This window comes from Rana temporaria, chromosome 5, assembly GCF_905171775.1.
Source record: "Rana temporaria chromosome 5, aRanTem1.1, whole genome shotgun sequence".
Lineage (NCBI taxonomy): Eukaryota > Metazoa > Chordata > Amphibia > Anura > Ranidae > Rana > Rana temporaria.
In genome coordinates this window covers 300,984,449-301,011,312 of record NC_053493.1, presented here as the reverse complement: position 1 = coordinate 301,011,312, position 26,864 = coordinate 300,984,449, and the positions used below count along the sequence as shown (strand labels likewise).

The 26,864-nt window shown below is 42.2% G+C and overlaps 1 protein-coding gene across 2 annotated transcripts in view; it reads right to left on the bottom strand.

The window, feature by feature from the left end:
* Window positions 1–649: 649 nt before the first annotated feature.
* The window catches only part of GREB1L (GREB1 like retinoic acid receptor coactivator), a 161,394-nt gene continuing 135,179 nt past the window's right edge, over window positions 650–26,864 (bottom strand). For both annotated transcript variants that reach the window (XM_040354049.1, XM_040354050.1), the window contains exons 29-37: window positions 22,175–22,311; window positions 20,877–21,038; window positions 20,596–20,797; window positions 14,408–14,576; window positions 11,548–11,775; window positions 9,418–9,559; window positions 4,737–4,937; window positions 4,018–4,156; window positions 650–3,437 (exon numbers count right to left, since the gene is read on the bottom strand). In XM_040354049.1, coding sequence (XP_040209983.1) covers window positions 3,274–3,437; window positions 4,018–4,156; window positions 4,737–4,937; window positions 9,418–9,559; window positions 11,548–11,775; window positions 14,408–14,576; window positions 20,596–20,797; window positions 20,877–21,038; window positions 22,175–22,311 — 1,544 coding nt within the window. In that variant the 3' untranslated portion in view covers window positions 650–3,273. The remainder of the gene's footprint in view (window positions 3,438–4,017; window positions 4,157–4,736; window positions 4,938–9,417; window positions 9,560–11,547; window positions 11,776–14,407; window positions 14,577–20,595; window positions 20,798–20,876; window positions 21,039–22,174; window positions 22,312–26,864) is intronic.

Genomic DNA, 26,864 nt, shown 5'->3' with positions numbered 1-26,864 from the left:
TGCGTTGATGTAATTTCTGGCTCAGAGACCCAAGACATCACTGCCGCCCTCCGTGGAACTCACGCCATTGTTTTTTATGCTAAAATTTTGTAAGTGGATTCTTTTTATTGTGCAACTAAAATCTTTTTACGGTACTTGACCATCAGTACCCCTTTCTTCCATTTGAGCATGGTGGATATTTCGGTTGCTTAAGGGCAGTATTGGAGACCTGAACATGATGCCTGTGAGTCCTGGTATTCCCAACACCAAATATATGCATGTTTGAACCCGACTGAAACTGTGGGTCCATTAACTCTGGTGAGTGGGGATACAAGAGGGGAGTGCGGTACACTACTCAGCATGTTTCTTGAAGCACTTCAGCACTTTTTTGAAGGATTTGGGAGCATGGAGAACTTTATATGGAAATTTTTTAATAAGACTTTGGACTTTTTCTTATGTGTTTTCACTGCTAACCAGTATATTCATTTTTTTTTGGCTGTAAGCGCTATATATTATTTGTATTTGCTACCGGACCAATAGTGCTTTATCCAGTGCAATTTATAAAGGGCACTAGGTAATTTCTGCCCACCACTTCACTGTTTTTAGTAAAGTGGTGCAAAAGCAAGTAAATAAAAGCAGACTATCAGCACAGAAAGAATTTCCACAGACATTTTGGTAAATAACTTTAATAACAACAACAGTTCAATTAACTGATAAAATTAACCAATATGCAAACAATACAGCATGAGGTAGACTAGTGATGCCAAATTCACCAAGTTTTTGGTCAATAACGTCCCTTTTTAAGCAGCATATTTAAATTTATCATCACATAAAAACAATTTGTATACATTATAACAAAATAAGCTTGGTGCTGATATAACTGACTCTGATTACATTCAATATAGGCATCATTCATGACTGAGGCAACCTTGGCATAGTATTAGCCATGTTTTGTGAAAAGCATGAGAACACCATTAAAAATATTGTATGTCCAAGCTCTCTTTGGTGACAGATCTGTTTATGAAACACTACATAAATTGTTTGACATAAGTTTTTTTTTTTTACAAATCATAAAATTAGAAAAATGGGTATAAAGTTACAAAGATCTCTATGCCATTTTGTGTTACAACAGGCCCACAGTATGAATGTTTTTCCTCACTCTAAAAATGAAGTAATTTAGTGCAAATTGAAAACCTAACAGGCTGGAGGAAAAACATACAACTATGTGGAACAATTAGCAGAAAGGGCCCAAGCGAGATGCAATACAACACAGTATACGCTCACAATACAGAAAGAAATTTTAAATATCGTTCTTTAATCTTTGCCATACCTGGTCCATGTAGCGCATTTCATCCTAGGAAAAATCCCAGTCTGGAAATTTGTTGCCAAAACTAATGGCGACCCCCATTGTTCTTTAACAGTCCAAAAACACAATAAGGAGTGCGCCAAAGGCAAGACTATTTTGCAAAGTAAAGTATTAAAATAAAAAAAAAAAGCTAAACAAACACGAATATGTGCAACACCAATCAATGCGACATATATTACAAGTACGCAATTCTTTTCTTATATATTAAATATTTTGTTCTAATTTGTAAACATTTCATCTGCAATAGCTTAACACCATTTCCAACTGAAGCTAAAAACGTTACCTAAAAAGTGAAGTAGTAAGAACATAGATGGTTACCTGCATGTTTAGCGTGTAAAATGGAATACAAACATTTGGCCCATTTCGCTTTGGTCTTTAAAAAAAAAAAAAAAAAAAAAGACTGACACGTAGATGCTGCCATACCGGCACATTTTTCAGGACCCTCCATCTCATCTTGCCTATGCCAACTGGCAAGTCTGGCTCAGAAACAGCTTGTGGCAGACACCTGATGCACACATTCTTTGTTCTAGGCCAGCAACTCCCCAGACAGCAAAGCTAGGACATACCTGCTCGTCCTTGAACATGTATTTAAAAAAACAAGTCAGCAGTGCCCATATTTTTCTATCCTGACAGGTTTACATTAAGTGTTTTTTTAAAGAGCGTGTGCACCTTATATTTGGACAAGTAAAGGAAAAAATAAAAAAATTGTGAATACACCATACTTTTTTCCTATTAAGACGATTTCTTTATAACCTTTCAATGTCAGGCTTCAGTTTCAAATTAACAGGGGTGTACACTTGTCTTTTGTGCATTTACGGTTATATAAAAACGAATTAGTGCCTCAAGTCAGGCCTATCGAATATGCGTTTCACCGTTCGTTTGTTTATACGATTTCATTGAGCAGAAATCCATATCAGAAAGGCATGCAAAAAATATAGATCTCTCTTTTTGCCTGGAATATCAATGAATTACTTTTCTTTAAATCGCATTCAAAGTGTGGGAACAAAACGGAACCTTTTAACCTATGTCTATTACAATGAGGCTTTTAAGATTAAGAATCTGTGCTGGTTTTATCTAGCATTATGTGAGGGAAGGGAAAAACCCGTTCCTACGGAGTAGCAGTAAACAGTCTAGGGCGGCACTATAAGGAATCCTAACATTCCGTAGCCCTATACAGGAATAAAATGTTCCCAGTGTTTTTTTTACATTTAGTAAACAGCACTCATATAGTAATAGATGAACGCAACAAATGGCTAGATAAAATGTTCGAATTCATGCACTTTGTCTGAAAAAAAAGGAAAAGTGCACACGCTGGACAGGATGTCAATAAAATAGGTCCTTATATGTTGACACAATCATCAGTTTTATGTATAGATTGATCATTTAGATCATGTACGGTTCATCAGCGATACTGAGAATACAAGAATAAAAATGAACTCTAAAAATATATTTGGCACACTTCTCTCTTCACAAATGTAAAGGATCTGGAAACACATTTAAATGTTGTTGACAGATAGAGCTGTCATTGAGCATGGTGTCTCGCAGAAGTCTTGCTTGGCCACAATTTGCATTATTCAATGCATTAAAAACATCATCATTAGTAAAGTAGAAAGATTGCTCCACTAGTCATTTTTGTGCTAATAAAAAGTTGATACTCAGCCTGCAACTGCATTGGTCCAAAGACCCAGGATGATAATTCATGAGAGTAAAGCAAATAATGAAAATAAAAAAGGCAAAAAAGCACTGAAGTCTTCATCTGTCCAACAGTAGCACTCAGACGTGCATGGTCATGGTCCTTCCATTAATCAGAAGCAAGTGAATCTGAATCCACCGATTTCTTTGCACTTGATTCAAAATGACCTTTCACAGCCACTTTTCAGGCACGTCATTGCAAAAAATAAAAAAAATAAATTAAAGCCTCCCAACATTCAAATGTGTCGTCCAGTAAGGAAATAGAGTGGTTTGTCATCGATGCTGTTCGCAGTCTGGAACTCATCTCGCAGTCGGAACTGCCATTCATCCTCCAGCTCCAAACGTACAATAGTTTGCCGAAGAGAACTTCTGTCCTGGCATATAACGCAGAGTGTAGCACCTGCAAGTAAGAGGAATACAATGAGTTTAGCATAAAATCACCAGCATTCATATTATGTCCCTAGCTCATAAGCCAACCAACTACCTATAGATGCTGATAGTCTTATTTTTCTGAATGGTCCGATACAGATCAGTGTGCATGTGTGTATGATTGATTTAATGCACAACCCTTTTTCTTGGCCACCAAAAACCTCACCCCCATACACACTGCAGCATGAGAGATTGCACTGGACAAAAATTATGTATAATAATAAAATAAAAAAACTGCAAGGTCCTGTAATCGTCAAATTGGCATCACCACCCCTCCTTTGCCCTCTTCAATGCCACCAACAATTTAGACATGCCACAGGGCTATTCCGAGTATCTGGATCCTGGCACAGACCTGCAGCAGTTTTGGCGCATGTGCAAAAATGGCGGTGATTTTCTGATATCGAACATTATCTGTATTCATAGGTCAGAATATTTTATATGTCACCCGCCTGAGTTCCTTAAAGACCCTCGGGTGTAAGCCATCTGGTCCCTGTGGCTTTGATACTGAAGTATAAACCTGTCCAGGTAAGTGGTAAAAGTGAAGCATGTACCTTTAAGAAACCTGAATTTCTTCAACATCCCTGCACAGACAAAGGAGTCACACAAATAAAGCAGAAGTCCACTGAATGCCAGTCCGTCACAGTTCACATTTACAGAGTGTGGTCTGGAGCTCACATAGCACAGCGTCACCTGAAATGTGGAACATCAACAGTTAATTTTATATGAAGACTTAATGAAACGTTAGAGTGTAATTTTTTATCAGAAGATATCCACATTAAACACAGACTATGCAATTTGATTTAGAAGAAAAGGTTAAAATTGTTTATTAATGCCAATTTTAGAGTACTGAAAATATGTATAAAAATAAAGATGTGTAACACAAGAAAATGGAAAACCATAACATGTTCAAGAACTCCATCCCAAGGCCTCATTCACATGGATGTTGAGGCCTGTACACAAGAATCAGCCATTTGTGGGACTGAAGCTGCTAGGTGCTGCCTGCAGAAAGTCTATAAGGCTATGGGGACACAGCAGCTGTATGGACAGATCCACTCGTCATAATCCAACGAGCCTACGGTGGCAGGCGAGTGGCCCCTAAATGCCGATAGTAAGCAGCTCACCAACATGCCTGTAAAATTAGGATGAACAGCCTGGTCTGTAGAGTCCTCAGACTTACATAGGCTGTCCGCATGCAGCACCTGGTGGATCCAGCCACATGTGAATTGGGCCTAAAAACATATAGAAAGAAGGCACATAGAATGGTGCTTACCTCAGGTCCTAGGTTCAGGTAGCAGTCTACAGCCAATAGTGGGTTCCTCGGGTTGTTTACGGCCTTTGGAAACAATTTGTGAGCACTGTACTGAAGAAACTTCTCCAGCAGGAACTGAGCTGGAGCTGCCAGGAGTGTCTGCTCACTGTCTGGAGCACACACGTACTGCAAAGGGGAGATGAGACCAGCACTTTCTGTTATCTACACAATAGAGAAGGAACACAACATAAGAATGCCGCTTTGTCTATATACAAACAAAATAAGCTGACCGTTCAAATTTGAACATAACTGCTTTAAAAAAAAAATCTCCAGAAGGGTTCATTGGTTGCAGACCTCCAGTACAATTTACATGCTATAATCCCAAAGGACCAGGATCCTCTTTCTAGTTATTAGATGGCCCAAGACCAGGGAGTCTCAAATATGCACTGTACAGTACAGATTGTTAACCACTTCTGGATGTTGGCACTTTGAAGAGGGATATACAGTTCTGATCAAAAGTTTAAGACCACTTGAAAAATGGCAAAAAATTATATTTTACATTGTTGGATCTTAACAAGGTTCCAAGTAGAGCTTCAACAGGCAACAAGAAGAAATGAGAGTGAGACAAAACATTTTTTGAGCATTCAATTAATTGAAAATAACGAATAAACTGAAAAGTTTAGGACCACATGCCTTTAAAAGGCCAAATCCGTGCAAAGATGTGGATTCATTGTCATTTTCTGTCAGGTAGTCACACGTTGTGATGGCAAAGGCAAAAAAAACCTCCCTTTTTGAACATGGTCGGGTTGCTGAACTGCATAAGCAGGGTCTCTCATCAAGACACTGGACGATCCTCGACCCAAATTAAGGCCCTTACTGGTGCTGACTGCAGCCCCATAACCATCAGACGGCATCTGAGACTGAAGGGCTTCAAAAACAAAAAAAGTCTTCAAAAACCTTGTCTCCTTGAACGCCACAGAACTGCTCGTTTGGACTTTGCAAGAGAGCACCAAACATGGGACATTCAAAGGTGTAAGAAAGTTGTATTCTCTGGTGAGAAAAAAATGTAACCTTGATGGTCCTGATGGTTTCCAACGTTATTGGCATGACAAGCAGATCCCATCTGAGATGTTTTCTACGCGCCACAGTGGAGGGGGGGCCATAATGGTCTGGGGTGCTTTTTCCTTCAGTGGAACAATGGAGCTTCAGGAAGTGCAGGGGCGTCAAACGGCCGCTGGCTATGCCCAGATGTTGCAGAGAGCATTCCTCATGACTGAGGGCCCTCGTCTGTGTGGTAACGACTGGGTTTTTCAACAGGACAACGCTACAGTACACAATGCCGGCAGGACAAGGGACTTCTTTCCAGGAGAATATCACTCTTTTGGCCCATCCTGCATGTTACCCTGATCTAAATCCAATTGAGAACCTTTGGGGATGGATGGCAAGGGAAGTTTACAAAAATGGACAACAGTTCTAGACAGTAGATGGCCTTTATGTGGCTGTCTTTACCACTTGGAGAAATGTTCCCACTCACCTCATGGAAAGGCTTGCATCAAGCATGCCAAAACGAATTTTTGAAGTGATCAACAATAACGGCAGAGCTACTCATTACTGAGTTCATGTTTGGAAGTTGGATTTCTGTTTTGGGGGGGGTTTAGTTTTTTTTTGGAGGCGTGGTCCTAAAGTTTTGATCAGCTGAAAAACAGCCTGTTTCAGTTTATTCGTTATTTTCAATTAATTGAATGGTCAAAAAATGTTTTTTTTCTCACTCTCATTTCTTCTTGTTGCATGTTGAAGCTCTACTTGGAACCTTGTTAAGATCCAACAATGTAAAATATGATTTTTTGCCATTTTTCAAGTGGTCTTAAACTTTTGATCAGGACTGTATCTTTGTTATGGCTAGCTGCCATAACCCCGGTATCCTCTTCAGTGAGTGGTCTGGTTTCCGATAAAAGTGGTCTCTATGGCAGATTCGCCGCAAGATCACTTTTAATCGGCAGCAGGAGAGGCCCTCCTCCCCCCTCCTGTGCCCTCCGCCGCTTAACGGAGCCAGCGGTAGCGGCGGATGCGATCGGGTCCTGTGTCCTGTTAGGTATGGAGACGAGTGAGGGGAAGATGGCCCCCACACGTCCCCATACCATTGCAGGGCAGAAGAGACATGAAAACATCACTTCCACCCATAGCCCTTAAAGCAAATTTTTGTTTTCTTTTAAATTACATTTAATTATTTCTTTTTTTTATTGCATTTTTGTGTAAATATGAGATCTGGGGTATTTTTGACCCCCAATCTCATATTTAGGAGGTCCTGTCATGCTTCTTTTTTTTTATTACAAGGAATGTTTACATTCCTTGTAATAGGAATAAAAGTGACATTTTTTTTTAAAAGAACAGTGTAAAAAAAAAAGATTTTTTTTTTTTTAAATGCGCCCCGACCCACCGAGCTTGCGTGCAGAAGTAAACACATAGGAGAGCAGCGCCGCATATGGAAATAGTGCTCAAACCACATGTGAGCTATTGCCGCGATCGGTATCGCGAGAGCAATAACTCTAGCCCTAGACCTCCTCTGCAACTCAAAACATGCAACCTGTAGATTTTTTTTAAACATCGCTAATGGAGATTAAGGGTAAAATTTGTCGCCATTGCTCGAGCAAAGATATCGAAGCGTGATATGTTGGATGTCAATTCACTCGGCGTAACAAAATCTTTCACAAAATAAATAAATTGGGCCAACTTTACTGTTGTCCTATTTCTTAATTCATAAAAGTGCTCTTGTAAGACCGCTGCGCAAACATAGTTTGACAGAAAGTATTGCAATGACTGCCATTTTATTCTCTAGGGCGTTAGAATTTTTTTTTATAATGTTTGGGGGCTCCAAGTAATTTTCAAGCAAAAAATATGTTTTTAACAAATCTCAGAAAGAGGCTAGGTCCTTAAGTGGTTAAAGTGTAGGCACATCACCAGAATAAGCTCTTATTTGCCCCTTTTTGGTCTGCTTAAAAGTATGGGATTATGATGATTGTCCAGCTCCTGGTCTTCAGCCTGCAGAGATCCAGTGACTGACCGTCACCGGATCTCTGCTCTGCCCCTCCAACACTCACTGGAGCACTGGGCTGTGCAGGAGGCAAGAGCATCTGTATCAGGTTTTAAGCCACCCACTGAAGGGATGAGCCAGCTGCTGGTCCAGACTTGGTGAATCCCACGCACATAGTCAGGATCTTTTAAGAGCCTGGACCGGGTCTGTGACATCAGCCCACTGTTGGTTGAAAACAGATCACAGGCATGCAGGACTGCACTCCTGTGATCCAATAGAGTACAGCCAAAAAAAAGCTTTGGCTATACTTCTCCTTTAAAAAGGAACACTAAAGAGACATTTTTATTTATTTATTTATTCTAATAACAAACATGATATACTTGCCTCCACTGTGCAGCTTGTTTTGCACAGAGAGGCCCCGAACCTGGTTTTCTGGGGTCCCTCGCCAGCTGTCTCGGCTCCCCCGCAAGAACTTTTCACCTCTCGCATGGTGGCAAGTTCTTGCGGGCGCGCTCCCGTGATACAGCCTTGTGGCTTTGGCCACTCACTGCATCACTCGGCCCTGCCCCTGGCGCGCCATTGGATATGATAGCAGCGCAAGCCAATGGCTGCACTGCTTTCAATCAACCAATGAATGACCCGAGAAGCCTGTGCGTTCACGGCGCGGGACTTCCAAGGGGTCGGGTAAGTAAACGGGGGGGGGGGGGTGTATTGTCGGATGTTTTTTCACCTTAATGCATAGAATGCATTAAGGTGAAAAAACATGTACCTTTACAACCCCTTGAACTATGTTTTATGATATCCGTTTGCTGTTGATCTGGTCAAAAATTCAGAGCTGGCTTATGTCCTCTTCATACTTCCTGTGTTATCACAAAGAGCTCTCCTTGAGCCTTTTTGCTATGGAGATATGAGAGTAAGAGTGGTTAGGTAGGTTAGCAAGAGACACTGGGGAGACACTGGGAAGGCCCACACCACTCGGGTCACAAAACTGCCTTGTGTGGTCAGTCCAAAACCGAACCCTGGGAGGTTGGATGCTGCATTTCTGCCAACCCAAAACGTGTGATTTTTAGAGGTCTTTAAAGGCATACATGATAGGATTTTCTAGTAATAGCATTAAAAAAAAAAAAAAAACTCACATTTCTGTTTTAGTTCACATCAAAAATGCTTCTTCCTCTATACAAGCCAAAGGGAACATAAAAGCATCCTGAAGCAAGAAGGTTGATGCAGTTTATAAGGTCAAAAGCAGGTCAGAAAGAAGTCAACTGTAGGTCAAATACACCTCCCAAACTGAAGGTTTCAGAAGCATCTTAAACTGATGTCAATTGCATTTGACGTGCACCTGAAAGCAAGCTGCATTTGCCCATTGACAAAAGTCCCAGGCTGACCACCAGTGGCTCAGTGATGCCCAATTTCCTGAAGCAAGGAATATTAGGCCATTTTGTGATCCCTACCATTAGCCTATAAACAAACAGAAAAAACTAATGATTTGATGTGTTACTGTGGGTTGTCTTTGGTTCTACTACTTCTCCAAATATTTGTGCTTGTTGCGAAAGTACTAGTCATCGCTGTAGGAGGAACTATTCACCATAGTGCTAATAAGGTTTACAAAAAGTTACAAATCTTAGTAATGCATATATCTCTTGATATTATGGAATTACCGGCATGACATACCATGACCTTGGGCTTGACAATGAAGTCCTTGTGTCCTCCCACGTGTATATGCTTCTTCATTAGGCTAAAGTTGTTGAAGCGGCAAATCAGCAAACCCCCACTATTTGTTCGAAGGTTGAAATCCACATCTTCACAGAAGTACCTGGAATAATAAACCATATCACCAAAAATGTACCTCCTGTAGAAATCAAAGGACAGTTTTTCCCATCATAAAAGAGCTTACACAGAGTAAGGGAAACCGACTTGTAACTCACCACGTCCCTGTAAGAACAGTTTAGAATGATTAGTCTGACTAGTCTGATGGTTTGACAGTTTGGTTGCAGAAATAAGTACCGCATATAGCGAGCGCAGTACACTCGTGAATCTTCGGGCAGGCTCGGGCGCCTCTCGCACTGACGTCCTGTACGCTCAGGACGTCAGGACGTCAGTACGAGAGGCGCCGAGACTGGCCGAAGATTCACGAGTGTACTGCGCTCGCTATATGCGGGCGCAGTATTCAAACTCATGGCGGGAAATCGGGTATCGGCGTATACTGCGCACCCACGATTTTGCCCTGATTTTCAGGGCAAAATAGTGCGCGGTATACGCCGATAAATACGGTAGATAAGTCTGTGTAAAGGTATGGCTTGTGATACCCAGAGACTTTTGAAGGATGCAGGGTACTCCTGTGCCAGCTTCACTAATGACTCTTGGGTCTAGGGTCATCCTATGTCTGATCACTACTACTTAATATAATTTTATGCTCAAATCTAACCAAAACATATTTAGGTATTGTCAGAGCAGGGAAGGGTTGGATTCTTTGTCAGGTTTCAATTGCCATCTATTTTTCTAGTGGGAAGCTAGAGGGAAGAATTAACAGAAATGTTAAATTGCTGGCCAACAGAAAGGGAGAAAGATTTCTGACAATGCTTTTGCCAGCTGTGTCTTCCTATCCCATAACGACTGTGCCCACCACCAATTTTGTCTGTAGGATGGGGCGCAGAAATAAAAAGAAGGAGGAGACCTTAAAGGGGTTTTCCACCCATTTTGTAAGTTTATTAAAAGTCAGCAGCTACAAAAAGTGTAGCTGCTGGCTTTTAATAAACCGACACTTACCTGCTCCACGGCTCCAGCGACGCGCCGGATGGGGCTCCGCTCCTCGCCCCCCCTCGCCGGCCGGCGTCTTCATACTCAGTGTGGGCACCCGGCCGTGACAGCTTTCGGCTTCACGGCCGGGCACCCACTGCGCATGCGCGGGCGGCACTGCGCATGCGCGGGCGGCGCGGCCCGGCGAGGCGCTGTCTGATTGGACAGGCGATCGCCGAGGACCTGTCACGTGTCCTGGGCGATCGCCTACAGCAGCCCCTTCCTGTAGGTGATTAAGCTTAATCGCCTAGGCAATTAGGCTTAATCGTCTACCCGGAAGAAGGAAGTGGGACATGAAGTCCCACTCCTCCTGAAGCCCCCACTCCCCCCCCAAAAAAATTACATGCCAAATGTGGCATGTAAGGGGGAGAGGAGTGGGTTAAGAGGAAGTTCCAAATTTGGGTGGAACTCCTCTTTAAGGACATTTCTACCTCTTTACCACAAAACTCAATTAGAAAATAAAAATAAAAATGTCCGTTGGCTTTTAAATGCACCTTTAGTGCTTATAGTAGCAAAACCCTCCACTACCTGCCTCTGGATCAGTAAAAACACTTCTATAGATTCAATTTTGCACTTTGATGATTAAGATTACACTTGTTTAATATTGTTTATCATTTTTGTTTTATGTGTTTATTGGCATTATATATATATCCATACAGATTCTCATAGTTCAAATGTATTCATGTTTCTTTTATCCAGGCATTATTTTAATAGATGTGTTGTGTTCAAGCAAGTTTTAATATATCCCTATTGGATAGTACACAACAGATGTAGGCTAGATAGCACACCTGGGCACAGGTCAATACTGTTCATTTTCCTAGGCAATTTCTTTTTCTCATTTATGGTTAAACTCCCATCCTAAATTGTCCTAAGTTGTCATTCTTGCGTCTATGGGTACCCCATTCTCATTGTCCTTTGTCAGAACAAAGCCTCTTACCTGGACCAGTCAAGTCCAAGAACTTTTTCATCCTTATGAGAATATACATAACCCTAAAGCCAACGTACCTGTTAAGATCATACTGCACATTCTGGGTCAGGTCCACGTTGAGCATTATAAAGTCATGAACATGGCACCTGGAGAAGGAACGCTTGGGGAAGCTGGAATTTAGCCTGCTGTTCCACTTCTGGATCCCCAGCATTGCATAGTTGGTGATCTTTGGTGTAGCTTCCATGTGCTGTAGCACAAACTTCAGAGAGACATTCTTGATACCGGAATCCGTCTCTGTAAATTGACTAGAAATACCCAGATCCAGCTTTAGAATATGCCAGCATAGCAGTATTGTAATTCATTATCAGTATAGAACACCACAGAGCTGTAAAAGTGTGGTGCACAATCAACTTTGCCAAACCCACTCATGTTTCTTCACATTTATATTGTGTACCAAGCTTACATCTATAAAGCTGCGGGACTTTAAACTATAGTGCCATAGCTCCTGTTCTTTAGAGATCTGGTGAAAATGTGAAAGTAACATTTTATATAGTCACTAAAATTAAAATGTATTCTAAAATTAACCTATCTTCATAATAGCTGCTTTAATAGGAGTTTCCGTACAGTTGATATGCTTCAAGTATATTACTATGGCACTGTCTTGGGCATTTAGAGATCCTTCATTGTTGGTGGTACTTCTGTCTATTCATAGAGTTATGGATAATGATTAGGGCTGCAACGAACAATTATTTTTATAAGCCATTAGTTATCCGATTATTGATCGGATAAAATTCTAAACAAAGTGTGGTATGCAAATTGGTTAATATGTAAAGAAAAAAAAAAAAAGACTATTTATTCTTGAATATCTATATGCAGTGGTAAATATAAAAAACCAGCTACAGGCGGTCCCCTGCTTACAAACAACGCCTACTTACAAACAACAGGAAGTGAGAGAAAATCTACCCCTAGAAAGGGAAATTCACTCCTGTAAGAGTTATTATGGGAAAACGTACCTCACCGATGCTCCATCACAAGGCTTGTTTCCAAAACCACCCAAAATATTCAAAATCCAGTTGTCATAGGGACATAAAGTTAGGTGAAATCTTCTGAACAGGGGCACAGACAGCAAAACAAACGTTACATGGGGTAAGAACTCTTCCCTATGCTATCCAAAAAGCTTAAAAATAGATTTTGTTGGCTGGAGCTATACTTAAAAAAAAATGTACCTGTTCTGACTTACAGATTCAACTTCAGAACAAACCTAGAGACCCCATCTTTTTTGTACCCGGGGACCGCCTGTATATGGTTGAGGAACACAATATCTAATCCCCTCTAAGAATAAAAGACAGAAGAGATGTATATACTATTAGAAGTTCAATCTGGTACATATCAGACTCAGATGAACATTTTTATTTAAAGATAAAAAAAAGAAGACCTAAAACAGAGTTTTGCAGATTTTCAGACAGAACTAATATAATATTTTGCATGAAGCGGCCTATATATACTGTGAAACAATGAAAGTGTGTAAGAGTTATGAGTTATATCTCTGAGAGATATATATATATATATATATATATATATATATCTCCATCACACACACACACACATTATAATATATATATATATATATATACACACACCTAGAAGTAGTAGTATTTTTTACTGGGAGTCAGCCATGAAGCTATATGATGGGTAAATGGGGAAAGGGGATATAAATATTTCATTTTAAAGTAGTACAAGAAAAAAAAAAGTGATGCAAAGATGCTGCTTGTAGGACTTTAATGTCCCGCAAGAGCACCGCTCCACTGGAGTGACAGTAGAGGCACTTTACAGGCGCTATAGCGCCTCAATGTGAAAGTGGCCTAAATGTACTTGTAATGCCTTATATTACCCCCAGCTGGTTCCGATGCTGATCTTTACTGCACAGAACCCTTAAAAATGATTGTAAACATTAAACTCCTTGTAAAAAAAAAAAAAATACCCCTATTGAAAGGCAAAAAGCCTTCTGCCTTTATAATCACTTTACATCACCACCTCCTCCTGCTAAGGACTACATGTCCCACAAGTAGGGATGCAGAGCATTTTACAAGTAAATGCTCCCGATACTGAAACCAATAATTAGCGATGCAATTTGCGTCCATACAAAATTAATCGGTGCAAATCACACTGCAAAGAATTTAATGAACAGAAATGTTGTGCGATTACTGTCCCAAAACACATGTGGGTTTCTGCCCTGCTTCTTTGTAAACTCGGACTGAAATCGCCAACAAGCCTGGGTTCCCACAGGAGCGGTGGGGAAACCGCACGTGATTTAGGAAGGAATCGCATTGCATGCCTGTTCAAAACACATGCAATTCTTTGTATTAATTTTGTATGGATGCAAAACACACTGCAAAGTATCTGTACTTTGTACCGGCAAGTAGTTGACCGAAAAGCATCAGTACTCATACTCTATAATTTTAAAAAAAGGGTCCCTACCCACGAGGCATTGCTCCTTACACATTCACAAGTTCTCAGGCACTTACTGACATGTATGGATGGTGAAATTAACCAAATGTGTGCTGCACTGTGTATACAAACATGTACAGACTGTGTACTGTGCTGTATGTGTGCGGCTCTGTATTTTCTGATATGTAACAAATAATGAATTCTGTATGCAGGCCAACTAATCAACAAAATAATGAAAAAGTTGACAACCGTTTTCATGAATCGATGTCAATGAGCTGTTTCAGCCCTAATAACGATCAATGATCCATATAACAACTTTGTTTCTTCGTTTTTGTAGTTGATTAGAGTAGAAAGTGTCAGGTCCAACAACATGCACTAATACAAGTGCCCCCCCTCCACTCTGCTTGTGCGCTTCCCACAGAAAACTGGACTACATATTTAATAGAGACATTAGCAAGTTCAGTTTAATATGAAATTTTGTTGACATACCTTGACTGCTCTGTAACTTTACCATGTACATTCCACAAAACACAGGAGTCATCCATGATAACAATGAGGGGCCATACACATTGACGTTTGATTCCCATTTCCTCCATACGATTTCTCTCCAGTTCCAGGTTGTGGTAAGAAAGCTCTTTGATAAGAAATCTGGAAGCCCCTGTATATGAAGAAGCAGTGTGTTCACAGAAAACTTTTTTTATGAAAAGTCTTTTTTTCACTTCATCCTTCCACAATGAAATCAATTACTTTGAATCATCATCTGTGATGTTCACATATGTATCCACATATTTAGTTTATTGTCAATGTAAAGAAAGGTCTTTTTAGATTTCTTTATGAATAAATTTACCTTCTAAAAATAAAGTGGTTCTAATCCTAGACATGAAATATGAACAAAGCATGTACTTCTATAACGTGTACTTGTCTCAATTAGGAGCACCAATTAGGAGCACCAAGTGCCATTTATGGACTCCTTCTTTCTCCGCAGGTAAGACCCTGTCTCTCAGGGCCTACCATCCTGGGGAACCACTGACGGCCGTCCTTCTCAGGGCAGCCGTCACACAGACCCCACACTGCGGCTCTCTATTTCCGTCTTTTGCTCGGCATCCTCACTCGCACGGCCACCCACGATTGTGGTGGCCCCCAGACACCCCCCCTGGGTGTATTTTCGGCGCTTTTTGGCGTTTTTACACGCCCGCGCCAGCCTGCTACTTTTCGCGGCCGCCGCGCCTCAGGAAAGTCCGCGGCTTCAGCCGCGGCCTACCGGCGCTCCGACCGTTTCTCCCTGCACCTACCACCAACAGTGCAGTTCTCTTTGTTTATCGCCCCTGCACCCCTAGAGGTCCCCTCCACCCCCCTATTAGCAACCAGATCGGTGGAATCATTTTCTTACCTACCTGATTGCCCCCCCAGCCTGGGTCCTGTGTCTTTGCCTGGCGGCCATCTTGGTGCACCCCAGCAACAGTGACACCCAGCATCCCCCCCCCCCTTTTCCCCTCATTAAGTCATCAGTCTTTGATCCAGGGCTTGAGCCGATCGCCTTTAGGGATCAGGAAGGAATTTTTTTCCCTGCCGCAGCACATTGGCCAGCTTGCCCAGGGTTTTTTTGCCTTCCTCTGGACCAAGGATTGCTGAGAGCGAGGATTCTCCGAATCCTCTCTCACCAAACACCCGCACCCCCCCTCATGGTGACTGGCAACAATGGTTAAATTGCGATACTCTGCGGAAACCATTTGGGGTCTGAGACAATTCGCAACAATATTACCTGCCGTCACCACAAAAGCCTTAAAATCAGATCAACTTTTGAGAATCGATCGACGATCGATCATCAAAAATTTCAACCATTCAACACAGCTCAAGCACATATCATGTGCGTTGCTTAACACTAGATCGGCAGTTAAACACCGTTCAGAAATCCATGATTTCTTACTACAAAACGATCTAGACTGCCTCTTTATTACAGAAAGTTGGCTGTCAGACGACTGCAACACCATTCTCGGAGAATTGGTGCCAGAAAATTATCGCATCCTAACGGAAAATAGAATAGGGCAAAGAGGAGGAGGCCTGGCGGTGATTCATAAGTCTCATATTGCAATCACTAAACCGGTCCTTCAAAATCCTCTACCTTTTATGGAAACCCTTACGCTTCAACTTCAAGCTCACTCTCAGGAGACCGTTCACATTCTCCTCTGCTATAGGCCCCCTGGGCCCAAATTGCAGTTGATTTCAGCATTAACGGAGTTCATTTCCACTTACTCCCTTAACAGCAATCATCTTTTGCTGCTCGGGGATTTCAATTTGTGGGCCAACTCCTCACAGGATCCCATCGCGGAGGCCTGCATCGACCACCTGGAAGGATTAGGACTTCAGCAACTTATATGCGGACCCCCGCATGCTTCAGGTCACACACTCGACCTAATTTTCAGACAAAATCTGAAAATAAACATTTTGGGAAATGAACCTTTGCCATGGACAGACCACCATGCAATTAGCTTCATAATTCCCAGAACTCCACTAGTCATGAAAGTACCCAAGCCGGTGACAATACACTGGGCTAGATCTCAGAAGAAGCTCCACTCGGAACTCTTCAGATCTACCCTGGGAAACCGAATTGGGGCTATTCCTCCTCAGCTAGCAGCCTCAGATACTTTGGATGCCATAAATGCAGCTCTGCTACAGTCAGCCGACTTAGCAGCACCAAAGCGCAAACTCCGCAGCCGGGCAAAAAAGTCCAGCTGGTTCAATAACCAGCTGTCGCTATTGAAGCAAGAGCGCAGAAGGGCGGAAGCCGCCTGGAAAAGAAGCCCTTCAGAAGACCGCCTCAACTTCTACAAAGCAGTAACAACACGATATCACAAGGAAATTTTCAAAGCCAAAAAACTTCACTTTTCCATGGTGATTAACAGCGCAATGAATCGCCCACGCGAACTCTTCAGGATGGTCACCCAGACCATGAATCCGGGATGTCTTGAAGTCCCCACTTCAGACACCCAAGAGTTCTGCAATGAACTATCGGATTTCTTCATCAACAAAATTGAAAAAATTCGGGTAAGTATTCGGCAAAACAATACTCCACTCAGCCCCCTCTTCAATCAAAACACCGACGGAACGCCTCTACAATCAACTAAGTTCACTTTGGAACCCATCTCCATCGATACCACAAAAAAATTCATTGGTGCGCTGCGCAACAGCACAGCACCCAATGACATCATTCCCACCAAGCTACTGAAGGAATGTGCCGACATCCTGGCGCCTCCGATCACGCAGCTTATAAATCAGTCATTTAAGGAAGGCATAGTGCCTTCCCTGCTGAAAGAGGGCACAATCCTGCCGATCCTGAAAAAACCTAATTTGGATCCTATGGACCCAACTCACCGCCGTCCCATAACAGGTCTAAATGCTCTGTCCAAGATAATGGAGAAAGTGGTGGTAAATCAGCTGCAACAGCATCTGGACACCCACAACCTACTCGATCCATTTCAATCCGGGTTCCGTCCCGGATACGGTACAGAAACGGCCTTACTGAAAATATGGGACGATGCGCTCGAGGCCGCAGACGAAGGAGAATCGTGTCTCCTGGTTCTGCTGGACCTAAGCGCAGCTTTTGACACAGTAGACCATAAATTGCTACTGAGACGACTAACAGAAGTCGCCGGAGTCTCAGAAGATGCCTTACCATGGTTCTCCTCTTTTCTCGGAAACCTATCACAAACAGTGAAACTGGGATCCTTCACGTCAGAAAAACGCGCGGTGCCATGTGGGGTCCCCCAAGGATCCCCCGTCACCGGTGCTGTTTAATATCTATCTTCGTCCTCTCTTTGATATTATCAGTAGCCAAGAACTACTCTATCACTCTTATGCAGACGACACGCAGTTGTATTTTCGCATCTGCCATAAAAAGGATCATCATCTCAGATTAGAGAAATGTCTCTCTTCAATAGAAAACTGGATGACTAAGAGTTATCTCAAACTCAATAGCGCTAAAACAGAACTCTTTATCTTCGATGCCAGTCGGAAGAAACAACCGACAACAAACTGGACACCATCTCCCATCCTGGGACAAATCATCTCCCCTAGCTCCAAAGTCAAAAGTCTGGGAGTCACGTTTGACACCTTCATGACAATGGACGCACAAATAGGGTCAGTAGTCAGCGGGGCGCACCATTTGATGCGCCTACTACGCAGACTGATTCCATTTATCCCCAAAGAAGACGTAGCAGTCGTGGTGGGAACAATCGTGAATTCCAGACTGGACTATGCAAATGCCCTTTACCTCGGGCTACCCAAGTACCAAATCGCTCGTCTTCAAGTCGTACAGAATACGGCCGCTAGACTGGTGACTGGGAAAAAATCTTGGGAATCAATCTCACCTTCACTGAGATCCCTTCACTGGTTGCCAGTGAAAGACAGAATTGCATTTAAAGCACTCTGCCTGACACATAAGTGCATCCATGGGAAGGCTCCTAGATATCTATGCGACAAGATCAAACCGCACAATTGCAACCGCATTCTGCGATCCACCGACCAAAATCTGGTCAAGGTTCCTAAAACCAAATACAAGTCCAAAGGAGAAAGAAGGTTTGCTTTCCAGGGCCCCAGGCTTTGGAATGCTTTACCAACCAGCATTCGGTTGGAGCAAAACCACCTGTCCTTCAGAAGGCAGATCAAAACCCTGCTTTTCTGAAAGGCATGAGACACAAACAACAAGCGCCCAGAGGCGATTCAGTTCGCATGTGCCGCGCTATATAAATTTTTCATTCATTCATTCATGTCTGTTGCCTGTTCATCTGCTATCAGCATAAATCAATTTAGACACGTTTTTCCAACACCAAGAGAAAAATGGTGACAGGGGAGGGACCTCCAGCTGATTGATAGCCTAAGCTCTGTGCTGTGTGAAGGGGGGGGGTGTCCATTCCCCCCCCCCCCCCCCCCCCCAATCAGCTCTCAGACCTCTCCTCATTGAGCTCTGCAGAGTGTAGCTTCAGCTCTCCGCCCCCTTTTTTCTAAACTCTCCCGCAAACTTTAAAATACTAGAATTTAAACTAAGAGAAGACTGCAGATAAAAATTTACAGCTTATGTAGGAGCATTTGTTTCATCTCTGTGCCTTACACAAAGGCAGTCACTTCATTGTGTATATGTAAGTTTACAACCACTTTGAAGTAAAACTTCCTGAAAACAACCAGATACACATTTAAAATGCATATTTACATAAAGCTTTTAAAACTATTAATGTAATTGTGATGACAGTCATGTCAGGCCCTTAGTTTTCTCTCTATTGCCCTTAAAAAGTGGAACTTTAATCAGAAAGTTAAGTCCTGTTAGATCACTTCAGAATGGCCCCTTTTGCAGGTATTGCCATGGAAAACATAAAAGACAAGTGCCTATATTGTTTATAATCCAGTAATACACTCACTCTGCTCATGCTCAGTCACTCTATTTTTAATGGCCGTTCTACCAGACGAGCATGCTGATAACCCAGCAGCCGTCGGGTAGAACGGTTGCTGACAGATTTAGGTATGAATACTTGTTCCTAAAGAAAATTATATATTTATTTTTTAGTGAACACAACATGAATAAATTGTGTTTTATAGCTTCTGTTGAACTTAATATGAATTTATAAAAACGTTAACCTGATAAAAGCTGCTACCAAGGAGTCATTTTTTGGGGCCTTGATGGTGTCACGTATAGTAGTTAATCATCCATATTAGTTAATGTTAATCACCTCATCATGGATCAGAAGTATCTGCCTTTCCTAAAAGCGGTTTTGAATTCTGGGTAGCAAAAATGAGGTATGGCAGAGTGTGGACCTTCATGATATACTATACAAACTAATTTAGCAATGCATATGGATGAATGTATCTAAATGCATAGCCTGTGAGTGGTGACAGATTTAAAGGGGTTGTAAAGGTACATTTTTTAATGGCTAAATAGCTTGCTATAAGCTATTGCATTGCTATTTCACTTACCTGTTCCTTCGATTTCCCCTGAAAATGTCATTAATCCTTTTTAAAAAAAGTTATTTCCTGTTTCTCTTCCTTGAGCTTTCCACCAGCATCCGAGCCGTTATGCCTGGTGGAAAGCGATTGTGCTCGCCCCCTCCCTTGGACTACAGCCCTGCGTGAACGATGCCGTAGCTCCTCCTGTGCATTGGTTTTCTTTTGCACTAAGCTTTACTGCCCCGCCTTAACTCCGCCCCCTTGCTGCCTTCAGAGTCAAAGTAGAAAAACGATATAAATTTGTTTACATTTAAGTTGGTGCTGCGTAGGCTGGGGATGGGCGTTTACTAGTGGGCGGCGTGTGGACGAGAACGTTGCTCGTTCTCGTTAGGCGAGATTAATAAAAACCGGCAATGCGCATGCGCGATGCTGCTAAGCATAATGGGAAATGTAGTTCCGTGGTTGCCGTGACGTCGATGTAATGCACGGGCACCGCAAACCCGGAAATACAGCATAGAAATGATAAAGGGAAGCAGGACGACGATAAACACCTACTATTTTCCGAGGATTTAAAAAAAATTAATGTAAGTGATAAAAAATTTCGATATCTGTGTATAACAGAGATCAATTATAGGTTAAAACATTTTTACCTTTACAACCCCTTTAACAACCAAAATCAATCACCTAACATGATGTAAAGTGTTAGGAGGATAAGGACACAATGGATGTATGTAATCACTTACCAGCTCCAGCATTATTAAACATGCTAGGAAGAACCAGCATGATGTGGTTGGCCCAGTACTTTCGGTAAAGTGGCATCTCATACTCCTTTACGACCATAATATGCAGGTGACTGTTACCTTCCATGGCATGATATAGGTTTAACAGTCCGTGTTCATGTCGGCCACTTGAAGGTGTAAAAATTGGACTCTTAATGTAGAGGTTCTGTGGAGAAAGAAGTCGAAATAGTCACTTCCTTACTGTTTGTCTTATATTGAAGAGCACAAGTGAAACAGCTACTTACTTTATCGGACACCAGGGGGAGCCGCATGCTCTCCAGGTGCTTGCCCTGTTTGCTAAAGACGAAATGATGTTCTTTGGACTTGGGGATGATGAAGTGAAGTTGAACCTCTTCACCAAGCATCGAGGATGAAAAAGTAAAGGCATGTATGGTAGATTCAAGCATCTAAAAAGTAGCAGAAGACAGAATTCAGGAGAAATCACTATATGTATACGTTCTTTACAGCAACATATTAAACAGGTGATGGGGCTTTCCACATACTGCGTGTGTGTGTGTATACATATACATATACACACACACACACACACACACACACACACACATATATATATATATATATATGTACACGTGTAGTTGTGACAATATGTACGGTTTTGCCAACACATGTCAAAGTTACAAAATTGTGTTCAGGCAATAACATTTATTTTACCCTAAGGCATGAAGGAGTTAATAGGGTGCCTTGGCGCGGCTCTGGTGGCTCACGCATGCGTTTGCAAATGCGTGCGGACAAAACCCCTGTTTTTAACGCATACTGTTAGACGGGTTAATTGGTTGTTCTGCGAGCTGGTCGGTAAGTAGGCTTGGTTTTTCCCTGGGCATTCCCCAGGTTTTGTTGTTATCCGCTTTAGCCTTCCAATGCTACTTACTGCTATGGCCAGCTATAGATGGAGCGGTGGACACGTTTATGTTTCACCTGTGGTGCTTGTATTGGTCCAGGAGCGCACCAATACCTTTGCAGCCATTGTGCTACATGCTGGGTGTTTGTTGTGCTCCTGCCCCTTTGAGGGGTGGCTCCCCTTCAGTCCACCTGCCCTCATCTATCCATTAGAATGCATGTGCCTCCATTGTGGGGACACTCATTGTTTATTGTTAGGACCACAGATAACAGGGTGCCTTGGCACGGCTCTGTGGCTCACGCATGCGTTTGCAAATGCGTGCGGACAAAACCCCTGTTTTTAAACGCATACTGTTAGACAGGTTAATTGGTTGTTCTTCAAGCTGGGCGGTTAGTAGGCTTGGTTTTTCCCTGGGCATTCCCCAGGTTTTGTTGCTATGAAGGAGTTAAGTCCTAGAGGTGCCAGAGGGAATAATAATACTAAAAAATAAAAAAAATAATAGTAATACAGTAACTTAAATAAGTGTTCTAAATTGAAAAGTAAAAATATTATTATTTTTTTTAGGGTAAACATTAGTTTTTGTGAAAAGCACAGGTTCACATGAACACAGGATTTTATGGGCTATGTACTCCCATGACTGATATAAAACATTTTCTCAACATGTGTCCTAAAATGCGTTGGTACCTGTGATGCAGAGCCGACATCCATGTACTGGTGACACTGCTCACAATGGTGAAAAGTATTGTATGATGCAAATTTGGTCAGCATCATAGAAATGGTTTCACGTTTCCTAGATTCATCAGAGCGACCTCCAGAGGACTCTGCACAAAAACAAAAGTAATTAGGAAAATTCTAATACCAGATAATTCTAGAATTTGATTATGACACAGTTTAGACACAGATATATTTAAAAACCACTGCAATTGTGGCAACATTTATACAGGTGGTAGAAGCAGACACAGATACTGTTATTTTCCAAATTTCTTACTCCATGCAAAGCTACTTATTCAAAGCGAAGGCAATGCATGCAAACATTTCCTAAAATGTCCACTCCGTAATTAAAAAGATAAAAATGAAACTGCACCTTGTCAGGTTTAAAAATCAAAAAAAAATTGTTTTCCATTCTTTCAAAACTGTACAGTTTTTTTATGTATGCACTGTAGAAAACTAGAATACCCTACTACACAGGACACTTGGAGAGGAAGGGGCAGCCTTCCCAGGCAACTGGGCTCCATTGCCTTGCAAAGTAGCCTCTCTAAGCAAGCTTACAGTAAGAAAGAGCAGAAGGATGACCTTACTGGTATGCTGCTGCTACACAATGTCATATTAGCAGCATAGGGCTCAAGACCAGGCCCATCACTACAGGACAGGCAAAACAAACAATTGCTTGGGGCCCCGAGCTGGCCTGGGGCCCCCAACTTCCTCTTCCCAGGCTGTAGCATGGCCAAGCTCCTCTTCCTTCCTCCTGGAGTCCTGTCAGTCCGGCCGGGTACCGTGCACACTGAGTGCTCACTTCCTTTCAGCCCGGCCAGGAAGACAGGAAACGGACTCTCCTGTACCACACGATACCCGGCCTGGGCACTATCTGATAGGGGACTGGGGAAGAGGAGCTCGGCCATGCTACAGCGGCAGCCTACAGGGAAGAAGGGGAGGTAAGAATAGAAAAAAATATAGTGTAGCGTTAACATAGGCTTTGCATGGGGGGGTGCTTGGGGGCCCCCCATATTCCTTCAAACGGCCCTGCTCAAGACTAAGCTGTGATTATCTAAAAAGGGAAAAATACAGTGTTTTTTTGGCCAGCGATTACTCCACCTGCCACAATTTACTCTGGAATGAGCGTAATTGTAACTCTACCACAAAGTGAAACGCATGACAGGGAGGGACCCAAGCAGATTCAAGGCTGATCTCTGGATATATTAAAGTTTTATGTGAGTGGGTGTAGGTGTTTTGTGTAGCCCTCATTTCTTTGGATGTTGAGGAAGGCTAAAAAGTAGACAGCCGCACACACATACATACAAAAAAGGCAGTTGACACAGAATAAACATCATACATATAAACAACTAAACATTCCTCTTAATCGCAGAGCTAATCTGCACACAAAAAAAACACTTTACAATTTGAAATGGTGAATACTACAAATCAGAACGTGTATATAACAGTTTAAACCAGTTGCTCAACATTTACATGTATACATATGTGTAAAACCCAATTCAATATCTATAAAGATCTAGTGCATAATATAAACGCTATGCAACATACTATAAAGTTGCTGCGATAAGATGCAGAAAATATAAAAAAACATGCAACGATGAATATCAACATTAAAAAAATACAAAATATGCCAAATAAGTGAACAGTATTTTCCTTGTGTGATCACAAAAAAAAAAAAATTCACCCATATGTGAATCCTTCACCGCTCTCTCAATTGGACTCATCAGATAAATAATTGGATATATCAACTGAAGGAACACTCTCCACAAATGATCACATTTCTTCTCTCAACGATTACAGCATATCAGGGGAAAGACAAAGAAAATGGAAGGAGGCTTCCATAGTGTAAAAAATATCTCACAGGCTTGTTAAAAACGATTTGCATTCCACTCACATATAAAGAGTGTCTGCCCGAAAATAGGGAGTAATAAACTCAGCTATGCATTTAGCTAGCTGTTCACCTCCAGACCCGTCATGGACTGCAAGTGTGAACTGAAAATCGCTTATGTCCTCAGCATTCTGGCCCTGCTCTACATCGGTTTTGTCATGTGATGTCTTCAAGAAGTAGCAGGATCCTTTATGTGCGACGTCTTCAAGGAGCAGCAGGATCCCTTCGTTGTGCGACGTCTTCAAGGAGCAGCTGGATCCCTTCGTTGTACGACGTCTTCAAGGAGCAGCTGGATCCCTTCGTTGTGCGACGTCTTCAAGGAGCAGCTGGATCCCTTCGTTGTGCGACGTCTTCAAGGAGCAGCTGGATCCCTTCGTTGCGCGACGTCTTCAAGGAGCAGCAGGATCCCTTCGTTGCGCGACGTCTTCAAGGAGCAGCTGGATCCCTTCGTTGTGCGACGTCTTCAAGGAGCAGCTGGATCCCTTCGTTGTGCGACGTCTTCAAGGAGCAGCTGGATCCCTTTGTTGTGCGACGTCTTCAAGGAGCAGCTGGATCCCTTCGTTGTGCGACGTCTTCAAGGAGCAGCAGGATCCCTTTGTTGTGCGACGTCTTCAAGGAGCAGCAGGATCCCTTCGTTGTGCAACGTCTTCAAGGAGCAGCAGGATCCCTTCGTTGTGCGACGTCTTCAAGGAGCAGCAGCATCCCTGCTGCTTTTTTGAAGACGTTGCACAACGAAAATCACGTATAGCAGGGCCAGGACATCGCGATTTCTAGTTCACACTTGCAGTACATGACAGGTCTGGAGGTGAACGGCTATACATAGCGGAGCGTTGCTCCCTAGTGTTGAGCAGGCACTCTTTAAATGCGACTGGAATGCAAATTGTTTTTAACAAGCCTGTGCAATGTTTTTTTACTGTATGAAAGCCTCCTTCCATTTTCTTCGTCTTTCCCATGATATGCTGTAATCATTGAAAGACAAACTGATTGATGACCATTTGTGGAGAGAGTTTTCTTCCAGTTGATATATCCAATTATTCATCTGGCGAGTCCAATTGAGAGAGCACGGTGAAGGATTCACATAAGTTTGTTTTTTGTGATATCACATACTGTACAGCAAATTGCTTGTGTTTGAGGCATCACCCAGTAAAATCACTTTTAACTAGAATTACATTCAGATAAATTTGTACAAGCTAGCTCTTCACTTGTGTTGACGTTTTCTCCATTTATGGCTTGCTGAGCACAGTGACTGTACACCAAAGCTACGAGTTAGGGCAAATAAAGGGTTCTGAAGAAAGACTTTCTGCTGGCCTGGTGCCCAAATAAAAAATAATAATCTTCTTCTATAACCTTTCAGCCAAATCCCATGGCCTTTCTCAAGTGCTAATTGCACGTTACAAATCAAACTAAGTAGCATGGCCAGCCAACTCACATGATCATTGCAGCGCATCAGAAAAAAGGCAGGGGTTATCTAACACCCAATCATTAAATGTTTATACTGTGTGACATTTCATCAAACAATCCCCAAAGCTAAGTTTAGGGTCAGATTTCCCCCACAAAACCTTTTGTTCCATTATTATATATCAGATCATATAGTAACATAGCACGTGTGGAACTTTACACAGTAAAATTGAATATTGGCAGCAATTTCAATTTAACTACTTAAGGTTAAAGGACTGGAGCATATTTCCTTTCCCTACCAATATATTGTGCATCCCTTTATTCCAGGTGCCGTGTTATGTTTTTCTATATGTGGGATATGATTTGAGTAGGGGAAAAAAAGCAAGGTAGAATACGTCAAAATTTAAACCCAAGGATTAAAACAGTTGATTTATTTATTATTATTTTAGTATAGTTAAATCTGATAGTATAGATCAGGGGTCTCCAAACTTTCTAAACCAAAGGGCCAATTTACTGCTTATCAGACTTAAGGGGGGCTGGACTGTGGCCATTGGGAGTAGAAACGGTATTGGTGACAGTGGAGAGTAAACAATGCATCTTCGGCATTAGGGAGAAGATATTGTTGGTGTCGGTGGGAGGAATAGTGCCCCATCATTGGTGCCAGTGAGAGGAATGGTGCCACATCATTGGTGCCAGTGAGAGGAATAGTGCCCCATTGTTGGTGTCAGTGGAAGAATAGTGCCACATCATTGGTATCAGTGGGAGGAATAGAGCCCCATTGTTGGTGTCAGTAGGAGGAACAGTGCATTGTTGTTTATGTCAGTAACAGGAAACTTACTCCATTGTTTGTGTCAGCGGGAGGAAAATACCCCAAAGGGCTGGATAAAGGCAAGCAAAGGGCTGCATCTAGCCCCCGGGCCACAGTTTTGAGACCACTGGTATAGATAATTACTTTTTAGTTTTCTAAAATTAAAGTGCATTTTAAGGCACTTTTTATAGTTTTGGAATGGGAAATGGCTCCATAGATGCTCAACCTGTGGCCCTCCAGCTGTTGTGGAACTACAAGTCCCATGAAGTATTGCAAGGATGACAGTTACAAGCATGTCTCACAAAGGCAGAGGCATGATGGGACATGTAGTTCAACAGCTGGAGGGCCACAGGTTGCGCACCCTTGGTAGACCCTTTGGGGCAGATCCACAGAGAGAGTACTACCTAGAGCGTTCAACAGCACCCCCTGGAAGTTTATTAACCACTTAAGCCTTGGACCATTTTGTTGCTAAATGACCAGGCCACTTTTTGCGATTTGGCACTGTGTCGCTTTGACTGACAATTGAGCGATCGTGCGACATGTCTCCCAAACAAAATTTACGTCCTTTT